This window comes from Pseudorasbora parva, chromosome 3 (assembly GCF_024679245.1).
Source record: "Pseudorasbora parva isolate DD20220531a chromosome 3, ASM2467924v1, whole genome shotgun sequence".
Classification (NCBI taxonomy): domain Eukaryota; kingdom Metazoa; phylum Chordata; class Actinopteri; order Cypriniformes; family Gobionidae; genus Pseudorasbora; species Pseudorasbora parva.
The window spans coordinates 44,083,694-44,097,899 of record NC_090174.1 but is presented as its reverse complement, the minus strand read 5'-3'; the positions used below and the strand labels follow the sequence as shown (position 1 = coordinate 44,097,899).

Genomic DNA, 14,206 nt, shown 5'->3' with positions numbered 1-14,206 from the left:
ATTATATGGTTGGATACACACAAGGCCCCCAGCTCCTATATGACTATCACACTATAATTTCACCACCACAGGCTAGTCAACGCAACAAAGAGGAAAGTGTGCTTAAACACGAGTTTAACAAGGGATCAAATCAGACTGAATGAAAAGGGTGTTTATGCCCAACATAGATTCTAAAAAGAATAGAACAGGGGAAAACATAACAGAAATAAGCTAATTATTATGTGTAATTACTAACTATGGGGTTGTTTTAGCATGCCTGGAAGCCAAAATAAATGGCATTTCCTGAAACCATTTTAACCTCCGCCTACTAACTTCACCCGTTAAAATGTCATTAGATGAGAAACAGGTTCAGCTCGCTCCCCAAAGGATTTCATATTCACTTCTAAATTTTACCTGAATAGATAAAAAGGTGATATTTTGAAGTCTAGTTTAAATGAGTTAGCTTGCTGCCTGAGATAATTAATGAATAAAACAATATACAGTGTGCTAGGACAATACCTGAAGCTGTCAAGAGTGTTCATAGTACTCATAAATATATTTAATATAATAATTTACAATATACATAATAGTAAACATTTTTGCTAAGAGTTTAGACATTTTTGGCCAAGCTATTTAGGGTTTAAGAGTTTCAAGAATGGCCATATTTAATTCACATTTGTATTGTTTTTATTTTTAAACCTTAAAACCAGAATGGAATAATTACACTAAATCAATGGGTAATATACTTTTAATTTCCATAACAGATGATGCATTTATGACAATCCAACAAAAAGTAAAGCAAATTTCTCTGCTGGACATCTCCTTGTAATCACCCTATGGCTAAATCTACAGAATAAAACACACATACATAGAGAATCAATAAACTATGATTAAAAGTAAAACAATGAATCAATATTATTTGGGAATTTTTAAGTGTACACACAGCATTAAGCGTGTCAGATCAGCATTGTTTCTTCTGGTGGTATGTATTTTACATTAAGCTTGAGAAAGGTCTGTCCACCTTGCCAATAAGGTTTAAAAAACAAAAAGAAACATCACATGAACGTAGATGCTTAACCACAACTCCCATAAAGAATGAAAAGAAACATGTTCAATGAACAAGTTGCTTTGCAAAAGCAGGAGACTTCAGATGCATTGCGTTTAGTGTGATGTGAGAGATATCCATACCCTAGAGTAATCGTTTTCTGCAGGATGATCTTGAGTCGAGACTTCCTCACAGATTCAGCAGTTTATCTCGCTAGCAATAAAACGCACACACACTAAATTGAAAGCTCCCTGAATATGTGGGCATGTACAAAGACAGACGGGGGAATGTGGAAGGACAGGGAAGATTGCCAGAAGAGGGAACAGAACATGCAGAATGTTACATCTCCGACTCACACGCGCACAAAACTGCTACGCAGAACACAAAAGACTGTAGTAACTAAAAATAAACCCAGCTTAATAACAAGAAAAATGACTGCGATCTTAGTCATCACCAAATACAGACATTAATCTGAAGACACAAAAAGAAAAGTTTACTCAGCGTTTGTGTAGTGCTTCTGGATAAACGCGGCATTCCCTTAAAAGAAATTGTGTGAGACCTAAATTACTAAGGAAATGGGGGAGGAACTTTACTAAAGCAAAAGAAAATAAATAAATCCAATTCTGAACCTCAATGACTCACAACAGTATGTTTGTGAATACAATCCAAGTGAGCCATCGTCTATTCATGAAGACTAAAATAAAACCGCAGTGTTGAAAGGTTTCTCTTAACTGTAGTAAAGATACCCTGCCTACCCCTGGATAAATAACGAATACAGGCTGAGATCTTCTGCACATGATGTCTGTTCTCCAAGAGAGGAAGAATGCACATCATGTAGGACAGGCAATGAAATCTGCTGAAAAGAACACCTGCACATATGTGGAACAAAGTTGATGTCTTTATATTTTGTGTGTCGAATTTTAGAAGAGAGATATTTCATGACGGAACAGGAGGGATAAAGAAGGGTGTTGGGAATGGTCAAAATAATGAAGAGAAATTCCTTGGGATTCAGTCAATGCTGAAAGCACAGTCTGAGGGAAATGCAAGACAGTGGGGGTTCTTTCTCTGACTGGTCCAATCACGTTTTGGGTTTTCAGCCACCCAAATGATGCCCAGGACCCGCGGTTTCCACTCGGTTCCCTCCATTTCAGTTCTTCAGCACCAACTCATAGCACTGGTACACAAACTGATTGACCTCTGGCGCTCTGCACTTTATCGACAGCTGTGGAAAGAGACAGAGGGATTCATATAAATAAAAAGACACTTTAGTGAGCATCAAACATTTACTCAAATTTCAGAATGTTAAGATACGGAGATTTGAGTGCATGCTAGGAAAAATAAACATTTCAAAAGTGAAGTGAAGGGGAAAAAAGTTGAAAAACTAGTAAACACTAGTAATGCTGAAAGCCTGCCAACACACTAATACAATATAAATATTTCAATGTGCCAAGAGCAACGACAAACACAAAATTACAAACACTGCCAAGTAAAAGACCAAAACAATCTTGAACTTTACAAACAACGCTTCCAATTTTGCCTTATTACTAGTTGAAGAAAAGTGAACTTCAGACGTTAGCTTCCAAATCTGAGCCTCAGAGCGGCTCTGGAGATGAAGTCATACATTCATATCCTTATATAGTGAGGTTTGAGTGTGTGTGTGTGTGTGTGTGTGTGTTAAATGAGACCACTCATCTGCTGCATTCATTCACATAGAGACACACAGAACATGCAGAATTCATATTTAAATAGTCTTTCAGCGGTTAATATTCACAGACACTAGTCTATATCGTGATGTGATTTAAGTGTACTGACCTTTTATTAAATTTGACAAATTCTGTGAAATTCCACATTAAAGTAAATTCCATTTTTTGGACTGGATTCCACTAGCCTGGTCCTACCAGAGTCTCGTACATTTAATTTGTACATAGAGTCTTGACCACTCTCTATTGACAAGCGTTAACTTCCGCGAAGGCGGGTACTCCGTTGAAGTTTAAAACGAATGGATCTGCCATAACCAATCGCTAACGTTTGGTCGTCACGTTTGTCATGCGCCCTTTGCCTGTTTCACACATGGAAATCCGTCAAAATAAATGTGCAGGCCACCTCAGTGATAAAACCATAGGATAAAACCTAAAACTTGTGCATTCGGATTGTGATTTATTCACGCCACGGTGGAGGAAAGAGTTTTGTGATTAAGAACGTGCCGCTCACATGGTCCCTAACATGATTGTATGCTGTAAATAAAACGTCATATGCTTGCTGCTATAAATAACGGACCAATTCAAATATTTACATGCTTTTATTTTCATTTGTTTGAGCAGTGATAAAATATATTGCTCTTCTCTTGAAAATACTCCAAATAACAGCAAAGCGCCACCGTACGGTGCTCTGCTGTGGTCAAAAAGGATTATAAACAATGAATTTTGAAGTGATATATTCTTGAAAACTCAGAGATGTGGATTCAGACAGCTATTATATCACCACACGACCTTGGTGTTTGTCAAAAGCAGTAGGTAACTCGGCCGGGGATTTTTATGCGGGTGGTAGGAGACGGACGGCAATAAAATAACTGACTAGCCCAGCCCCTGTAACTTAAATGATGGCAATACTTCTGACTCCACAAGGAACAATTGCCGTCCGAAAAGGGCTTCAGCTGGAAAATCTAACTTTTCCTGAATTCACTCTGTTGGGGAGGAGGGCCACCAACAAACCCCATCAAAAGTAGTTATTGCTCCGGCTTTAACTTCTGGATATTCGGCACCGTGCCACAACGGAATGAATGGTTTCATTGCATCTTTCTCCGCCGCTAGGAGGCTAGGAGGCTAGGATTCGAGAGTTTTCGTGGAAATCATAGGGCCCTACTTTCAATTAAAAGAATCCTACACTCTAAAAAATGCTGGGTTAAAAACAACCCAAGTTGGGTTGAAAATGCACCAACCCAACAATTGGGTTGTTTTAACCCAATGGTTGAGTTGTTCTTACCCAGCAATTGGGTTGTCTTAAGCAACATTTAACCCAACCACTGGGTTAAAACAACTCAACCATTGGGTTAAAACAACTCAACCATTGGGTTAAAACAACCCAATTGTTCGGTTGGTGCATTTTCAACCCAACTTGGGTTGTTTTTAACCCAGCATTTTTTAGAGTGTAGTATCAGAGTAGCACTGTTTTTAAAATTAATAATAATTATAGTAAAAACAGTAATATAACTACAATAAAAATAAATAAATAAATAACCAACCCCAAACTTTTGACCCGTTTAGGAAACTGTTCAGCTCTTACTGTTTTTAGAGAGAGTTACAATTAAAACTAACCACCTTTAGCAAATTCATAAGCAAGCTGTGATTACTTGGTGAGAGAGACACATAAAAAGCCATTCCTCCTAAAGGGATCGCACACGCCACTAACAGAGTAATAGACAAACAAATGCAGACTAATGTCAGAGGAGCAAGTGTGCTTGGAGAGGTCGGCCTGAGTGGAGACCTCCATCTCCTACAACACCTGCTTCCTGTGTCAAGTGAGCCCTGCAGCAGGCTTGAGGCTTCTCACAGACCAATCATACAGAGGATAATCAGAAAGCCGGTGGGTACAGCGCAATAGGACATCAGAAGTGCGAAAGGGAAAGAGATGAGCGTGAGGGAGAGATCAATGGCACAATTTATCCTTCCCTAACGCGAGTTCTCTCTGGGCTTCAATGAGACCACCCTGCAGCTTTGTACAAGGATTTAGTGATTGTGAGGCTTCCACTACTCTAAAAGAATCGGTGCCTACACACTTAGAGACTCATAACACCGTGTCCACAAAGCGTGATGCAACACATTTCCAATGACAAGTATTTGTCTGTCAAACACTACAGAGCTGTTTTAATGTAAAAAAACAAAAAAAAACAAGGCTGTAATAAATAATAAAAAACCCAAGTCTGCATTTATTAGATTTTTTTAGGAGCCTTAGTGTGCCGACTGTTTTCTTCTTCTTTGTCGAGCACCCAATCCTGAGCATTTTTTGCCGGTGATGTTTGTGCTTTGGTCCCAATGTTGCACTTATTTGATCAACTATATAGTAAAAAGTGTAATAATGTGAAACATTCTAAATTATTCATAATTTATCCCTCTGATGTATAAGCTGAATTTTCAGCAGCGATTACCGTCACAGAAATCAGAAAATAGTTGAACTGTTTAATATTTATGTGGAAACCATGACAAATATTTCAGTTTTTTTAATTTTTTTATAGAAAGTTCAAAAGTATGGAGGACCAACCCTGCACAAATTAAAAATAAATAAATGAATGAATGAATAAGTGAATAAATAAATAAATATACACATATGTAAATTAATAAACACATTAATAGATAAATAAATGTGATAATAGGAAAATAAATAACAGAATAAACAACTTGATTAAATAAATATGATTCATTTTTAATCAAAAAAATGTTGTATTATCTTACCCTTAATTTATTAGTTTATGCTTTTATAAAAATATATATTTTTAATTTTTATTTATTTGTTAATTAATTTTAACATTCATTTTTATATTTATGCGTTCATTTATTTTTTATATTTATTTTCCCCACATGTATTTATTTTTACATTTATTGATCGATTGATTCATTTCTTTTTCTTTTTCTGTGTGCAACATGTAAAAGAGGAGGGCGGTCATTGTGTACCTTCAGCACATCATTGGTTGAGAGATCACCACAGTCTATGAAGCTCACGCACGCAGAATCCAAGGGGGTAATCTAGCGCTCGGAAAGCGTTCCACCCCTAGGGGCTGCCATTGCTAACCAAGCCATCACCTGCTGTTAGCATCCCATTGACTCCCATTCATTTTTGAGTCACTTTGACAGTGAATAACTTTTCATCTGAGACGTTTAAAGACTCCATTTGTCCATTGTTTATTTCTAAAGAAACATGACAATGTATAAAAGGCTCCATTACCTTGTATCTTACACTATCGCCCCGCAGAAGCTGTTTTTGTAAAAATAGGCTAACGATTGTGTCATAACCAACGCGACTCTGTCGCACAGTTGAGAAATTACCGTATAGACCAGAGGAGACAATCTTTTACTGTCTATGAGACAGTCGGGGGGACGTGGAGACATAAAGTCTGATAAAGTCAAGGGGGAAGAATGGGGAGAAGCCCATAGTGAGCCAAAAGCAACGGGAGAAAATATTTAAACAACGTGATTCAGATTTCACTTTCCACAACTACTAGAAGACCTACAGCTGTCAGACAGGAGGCTCACGTCACATCTACGTCGTCAAGCTCAGTCTGAGCCTGCGCAGTTCGCTCAGCCATCAGGAAGTGAGTGCCCCTAGGTTGACTTCATTATTTCGCCGTTGACGTCAATGGGATCGCTCGGTCCATTTCTTTTACTGTCTATGGCAGAATCAGACCAGCTGAGGAGAGTTGTCAGTAAATGACGGCCGCATAGTTCTTTCACAGACACTAAACAACTTATCAATGTTTCCAGCAGTGTGACCCATTGAGCGATACGTTTCAATGGTATTTATCAGAAGAAAGTGCAATGGTCGTCCAACCTTACTACCATCTGACTCACGGGTTTTGAATGTGCTGGGACATACAGTGTTTTGCAGCGTGTCTATTTTATCGCGGCAACATTTCACTCTTTACTTCCACATCCATATCGGAATATAACTCTCCTAAAACATCGATAAGCACATCTAATTTTAACAACAGTAATTTGATGCGTTGTTTTCGACTTAATTTGCTAAGTAGCGCAACTCTCTAACTAACGTTAGCTGTTTGTGAAACGTCCACCATAGTATACACATGCAAGAGCTGAACTTACAACCTGTCGAGGTCAAAATCACTACTATAAGGACCACTGGAACTTATCTCTCAATGGGTCAAACTGCTGGAAACATTGATATGTTTGTTTAGTGAAAGAACTATGCGGCCGTCATTTACTGACAACTCTCCTCAGCTGGTCTGATTCTGCGTGCGTGAGCTTCATAGACTGTGGTGAGCTCTCAACCAATGATGTGCTGAAGCTACACTAGGACCGCCCTCCTCATTTACATGTTGCACACAGAAAAAGAAAAAGAAATGAATCAATCGATCAATAAATGTAAAAATAAATACATGTGGGGAAAATAAATGTAAAAAATAAATGAACGCATAAATATAAAAATAAATGTAAAAATAAATGCATGTGGGAAAAATAAATGTAAAAAATAAATGAACGGATAAATATAAAAATTTATGTAAAAATAAATATAACAATAAATGTTACATTTAATTAACAAATAAATAAAAGTTAAAAATATATTTTTTTTATAAAAGCAGAAAATAATACATTTAGGGAAGGATAATACAACATTTTATTTGATTAAAAATGTATCATTTTTTTATTAAGTCGTTTATTCTGTTATTTATTTTCCTATTATCACATTTATTTATCTATTTATGTTTTTATTTATTTTTAATTTGTGCAGGTTTGGTCTTCTATACAAAATGCTGTCAAATTGATTAATTTCATCCAAAATAAAAGTGTTTCAATAATATGTGTGTAGTGATGTGTATAATATGGGTGTGTGTGTGTGTGTGTCTGTGTGTAGTTATATACATGCATGTGTGTGTATTCAAATATACATAATAATTATACACAGTACAGAAACTTTTATTCTGGATGTGATTAATCTCGATTAATCGATTTGACAGAACTAATAAAAATATAAATCAATGTGCTCATTGGATATCAACACCTCACCAGCAAGATTTAAACAGACATTAATTAGCTGAATAATGATCCTGAGAATATCTAGGAATCAGTGGGCCTTATCAACCAACTCCACTTCAAGCTTCCACTAGTTCTGCCAGATTTTGGAGGATTTTGTCTTAGCTTGACTCAGAATGTAGTGGGTTCAAACACAGACACAAGTAAATGACACTGGTGCCGACTTGCTTTGTGGCATCAGTATCCTGTATGCAGAGGCGTTTTATTAACAGTTACATTGTTCTATAATTTGACTCAAGAGATGAAGTGAGAGAAAAAGAAAGAACGACACAGCACAGGTGGGTGGTGGGCATGAACCACAGAAAGGAGGAAGGGCGGATGGTACGACTCAAAGATTTGAAGATATAGCAGTGGGTTGCGACAACGGGGAAGAATGTAATCAAAGCGCAAATGAAAACAGATGAGATGGTGGGATGACAGGAAGAGTGAAAACAGCGGGGTGCTGCACAGAGGTCTGTGGAGGAATGCTTTAACAGATTCCTGCCATCAGATGCTCGCCGCGTGTAAAGGGGAACCGGGCCATGCCATTGGACGCCTGGTTGCCATAGGGACCAAGAACGGTGACAAATTGTAGAGCTTTGTAGCTAATGGAAAAATTTATAGATATTTAAAAAAAAAAAAAAGAAGAAGAAGAAATATCTCACTACAGTTCACAATATAGCTACACGACCACATTTTTCTGTCCTTTCAGAGAAATATTGTTTATGTGCCACATCAGCCGGTAACAAAACAACCATGATTCATGGGTCGTGTGTCTGAGCTGTGAGTAACAGTTCTGCCTCTTAAAGTGGCTGTTAGAATGCGAGGAGCGCGCTGGAAGATTAGTAGACCCATACAGATGTGTTGTGTACCAGTGTTTCCTACAGAAATCTCTTTTTGTACAGTCAATATCTTGCAGTTCATATACACGAGTCAGATTTTACTACTAATTTAGCACATTTATTTAGGGGTGTCACAGTACACTTATTTCGGTTCATCACTCCCAGTACGGAAGGACGGAAGAGATAAACTGTTGAGGCGCAGAAGCACAAGAGTGAACACAAATATATCTTACTAGTCAAAGGATAAACATGAATTAACATCTAAAGGTATGTTGATGATACATTACAACTTGTACTTGACATGTATCATATGTTGTGTAATCGCTCAATCAGTGTTTCAAATGGTGGAAAGACGTCAATAAAACAGCTTGTAAATGTCACAACTAGAGGTCGACGGATATATCGGTTGGCCGATATATCGGGCCGATATTTGTATTTTTTAATATATCGGCATCGGCCAATATCCGCGTTCAGTAGCGCCGATTTAAAGTCAGGCACTTCCACGGGCAGCCGCGTTATTTGTACAGTGGAACAGCCGCTGCTGGCGCATGTGAAGGACCCCAAGCCAAAACATTTGGAACACAGTACTGGGAGAGAAAGGTAAGGCTCAAATTCTGATAGTTCAAAGTCCTATGGCCATATAATATATTTACAATTTATTACAAGCAAGCTATTAAGTTTTGCTTCACTTAGTGAAAGAAAAAACTAATAGCATAGTACCGTCGGGAAATGGAATAATGCTACTTCTGGCTGAAGGTTTGTTTACTTACCTTAAATAACTGCTCATATTAGGACATAAGGCAGCACTCGCATGCATTAAACAAAGTTTACAAAGAGACCGTTTTGCCCAAGTTTTTCTTTTATTATCGCTGTTGTTTTAGTGTATAACTGAGGAGCCAGCACGTGTATCCATCGACAGAAACATACATAAAGCATTATTGTCAAGTTACAACCCATATTAAAGATGCATCATCAGATGGGAGATGAACCGCAGTGCAAGTGCGTACCGGCACCTTTTACACGGCATTCCTGCATCGGCAACCCAGTTTGCACTGGTTTTTGTTTAGAGCTATTGAGAGCGCCTTGACCACACGCGCTGCCGCGAGATAAAAGCCTCTGTTATTCAACTGCTCTGGTTTTAACTGTTATGCCACACTAAATGTGGCAAAATGCAACAAAACTTGTTCAATACTTACGTTGAATGCAACGCACCGAGTGTGTGTGTGTGTGTGTGTGTGTGAGTGTGAGTGTGTGTGTGTGTGTGTGTGAGTGTGAGTGTGAGTGTGAGTGTGAGTGTGAGTGTGAGTGAGAGTGAGAGAGAGAGAGAGAGAATGAGTATATGTGTGTGTAAGAGACGCCATAGGCGGAGGGAGAGCTAAATGCAGCTGAACGAATATGCGTGCATCTTTAAAATAGCGTTAAAAAAAATGAATGAAGCAGCAATATGTGGTGGCCCGGTGTTGATTCTGTGGCGTACCGCCTCAAATTAGTCTATGTGTGGGAAACACTGAGATAAGCAAAAATTACAAACTGTTTCTTTGCATTTGTTTTAAATTAGTTATTTTTTAAAATAATTCACCTCATGAATATGTGCATATGTGTGCTTCCATTAAATGTATAATGTGAAAAGAAAAAATGTGAACATAAAAACGGATATCAGACTAATAAAGTTCAAAATAACTTTGCACAGTTATTATCTTCATTAAAGCTGCATAATGTTAACTTTCAAGAATATTAGGGTTTAGCATTGTCCTTGCATATAAGGCTGTGCAACATGTGAGTTTTATACCTTCGAGTTTCAAGTTAGTGTTCAATAAATAATTAAGTTTAGAAATTTTGTGCATCCACTTATTATTAGTGTGACATTTTATCATACAAATGAAGGGGAAAACTTCAAAATATTGGCCAAAAGAATCGTCAGCACATATCGGCCATCGGCTGACCCTGACCTCTAAATATCGGCAATAGAAACACCCATATCGGTCGATCTCTAGTCACAACATTATATTTACCTCAGGCAAATCATTCCGCATCCACAGCAGGTTAGTTCACTAGAGAAATTAATTTGTTCGCTAAACATATGCACTATATAATTATATATATTTATTAGAATCTACCTGTTAGTGATGTCTTAATTGTTTAATTAAGAATAAAGTTAGGTTAATGCAATTATCTGAAGTTTACATGTTTGCATACAATGTGTTATTTGAGTGTTGATTAGTATGTATACAAATTCTTAACCTTGAATATTATAGTAATGTGCAAGTAAGGGCTTCCTGTATAGTTTACAGCATGAACAGAGATACTTTTTTTATCTTTAAGAAACTTTTAGTTATAATTGAATTAATTTAGGACGGACACAATTTGTTCAGTAAACCACTGTTTAATAATAAAAAAAGCAATTTTATATTTCGCTTTCTCTCCTCAGCTGTACCGAACTGTGACTTCAAAACCGAGGTATGTACTGAACCATCAGTTCTGTGCACCGTTACACCCCCAAGTTTATTCAATGAACGATTCATTAAAAGAAGCGACTCAATAGTAATTGTCTAAACAATCGGACTACACTGGTTACGCTATACATTTGTTTTTGCAAGCAATCATGAGAAGAACTCTTGCTGTTATTTCTGCCTATACTCTAACTTATATCTTATCCCATCACATTTCATTTAGACTGGCAGCCCATATCTCAGTAAAAATATAATTTCTTTGTGGTAGCAGTGTAGATTTAACCGCAGCAGTGGAGTGCCGCAGCTAAAAGCACAGAAGGAAACGCTGGTGTGTGTAGAAGACAGTGAGACTTGTGTAAATTAAAAGCACATGCTGTGAGTCAGTGGGTTCCCATTGTAGAGCAACTCCTTTAAAGGCAGCTATTAAATTAGATTTTTCCTGGAATTAAATCTGGAAACCAATTCTACGTACACAATCTGTGTTTTCCTATAATGGCATGCTTTTCTGTTATGGCAAAGGAACTGGAAAATATATGGATTAAAATAATTCTACAGATACCCTCATACTGTAGTTTGCTTGTTCATTCAAAACAGTTGCTCTTATACGTCACGTCCACTATAATGCCTCACTATTACTGACATGTGGCTTTGTTTCTGTGGACTTTACTGGTAATCGTGGAACTAAAAGAAAGAGCCATGCTCATTTAAAGGAAGCAAGGTGTAAAATATATAGTTGTTTTGTTTAAATTAAGATTTTTTTGGGGGAAAAACACCCAACCTCCATTTCCTGCATTGTGATGTCATCATCAAAGGTGAGTGGAGAGATGAGCAAATGCACACAGAAAAAACCCCCAAATAAAATAAACAGGAAACCCAGCACTACAGATCATAACACATTCATTACATAGACAACAAGATGTGATGGAGGATACATAGCTTTAGCCTAAATTAAGCACTCGGTAGGGGCCGGATCCATTTTATGTGATTAGGTTAGATAATGGTTTATGTAACACATCTGATGGTTACCTCTTCAAAGAACATTGAATTTGTGCCGCCATTGATTAGAAAATAAGTAAATGGCACTGCAATTTGTACGCTATTCATGCAAAGTGCACATCCTGGTAAATAACACAAAAATCGAGCAAACTATGATGAAAAAGCTGCACTTGCTAATGGACCCTGAGGGAACATAAGTAAATGTATAATATGTTAATAAATTAATTCTCTCAGGTAGATGCATATTCTGCTACTGAGAATGAAGGCGTATGTTGCTGCCATACACAATTCATGACACATGAGATGTGAAAAAACTGGGACTGGATTCACAAAAATCTTCTTAAAGAAGCTAAGACAACTCTTAAGATACAATCTACGTGAGAATTACTTAAAGTTCTCAAATATTTTCTTAAGAACCTCTTAATTTTTTTTTAACTTAAGATGATGAAAGGTGCTATTTGATTGAAAGGTGGGTATTGCTGAATGAAAAACACCTTAAAGCTGTCTTTTTGCATGGCCTGTAGATTACCACAGACATCATAATAAGCACTCTATTCTTATCATGACTGGCTTGATGGGAGTTAATCACTCAGCATTGTGCTTTTAATTTGCTGTGTAAAGTTTCAATTTTTATTTTAAAAGAGCCCGTTTCAATATGTTTTCCCATTAATTTATGCTTTGTCTTGCCCTCTCTTTACAGTGAATGTGTCCTGTATCAGTGTGCTGCCTCACTAGCTTGGTGTCACTACATAGTACTCATCCATTCAACATTCATGGTACTAGTAGTAATATATATTATATTTAGCTAACTAGTGTTAAAGGAACTGTATGTAAGAAATGTATTTCAATTAATCATAAAATGGCCCTGATATGTCACTAGGCATTAGGAAACAACCCAATAAATTCATTAAACATCTTGCATTTGGGTATTTAAGGTTGGAGGTTATCTGAACTTTATTTAGATGATTTTCTTTTCGGGAATATGAATACTTCTTAAACTTGATCTTAAGAACAATCTTAAGCAAAATTTTGGGAATACAAAATATTGTTTTTGTCAAGTTGGAAAATAAGAATACATTTGCATTCTTAAAGGGGTACTTTAGCACTGGGAAGATGAATGTTTAAACTGGGGCATTTATATAGTAGAAAGGTGAAATAATTTTGGAATTTGGTGCCTTCTAGACTGAGAAAAGCCAGAAAATGTATTTTTGGCTCACGTGGATTAAAAACAACAACTCCCAGAATGCACATGCGTCGCTGCTCTATGAGGCCACTCCCAAAGCCACCGCTACTGGATCACTTGCCCACCCCGGCAACGCCCCTACTGTTATCATTTTCATAGTAATAAAACCATATAGTTCAGTTAGATAACAGACACTAAAAATAAAAACTGAATGTGTCTGTTCAATAACGTGTTAGTGAGCCGAGTGAGTCAGATTTCATCCATCACGAGAGCAAAGAGCTGAGATGAGCTGAGGTAATTGCGTCCGTGGCATACATTCATGGTGTGTGTTCAGCCTGGCGCGTTTTCAGTTCATAGTAGGGGGAGCTAGTTCCGCATGTTTTCAACCGGCCCAATGGGGGATTGGGCAGGTTGAAAACATGCTGAACTAGCTCCTTCAATAATTCAAATATACTACCGGGTTTCTACTGATACAAAGCTTAATGCTAAATCGCTGAAGTAACCCTTTAAGAATTAATCCAACCCCTGGTTCCCTACAAATGTGCTTGAGGCATAATTCATGGGTGAAATCTGAAAGGGAACATGAGAGAGAAGAAATGTACTTATGCATTGGGCTGAGTTTTAATGGTAAATCCCACAAAACAAAAGGACGAAGACTGGCAGGAGGACTGACATATTTTCTTGAAAATCGTCTTTCCTTATCTTCGTCACCCACCCAGGATTCGCCAAACACTCTCTCTGAACACAATGGCTGGGTCTCTAACCTAGCATGCAGCCTGACTAGATGGAATTTTTGGACACAGGGGCTTCTATAATGCCAGAAAAAATAATGCTATCTAGCCATGCAGCTTGGTAGGTTTTAGGAGTGTGTTTGATCTTCCCAGCAGTACTTTCCCCTCTGACCCTTTTCCTCTTTCTTGCTTGCACACACAAACACAGATCATTCTCCCGCATGACTCATTAGGAAGTAA

The 14,206-nt window shown here is 37.5% G+C and overlaps 1 protein-coding gene across 4 annotated transcripts in view; it reads right to left on the bottom strand.

Annotated features, from left to right (window-relative positions):
• Nucleotides 1–709: 709 nt before the first annotated feature.
• The window catches only part of ap1b1 (adaptor related protein complex 1 subunit beta 1), a 46,234-nt gene continuing 32,737 nt past the window's right edge, over nt 710–14,206 (bottom strand). For all 4 annotated transcript variants that reach the window (XM_067439049.1, XM_067439048.1, XM_067439050.1 and 1 more), the window contains one exon: nt 710–2,246. In XM_067439049.1, coding sequence (XP_067295150.1) covers nt 2,172–2,246 — 75 coding nt within the window. In that variant the 3' untranslated portion in view covers nt 710–2,171. The remainder of the gene's footprint in view (nt 2,247–14,206) is intronic.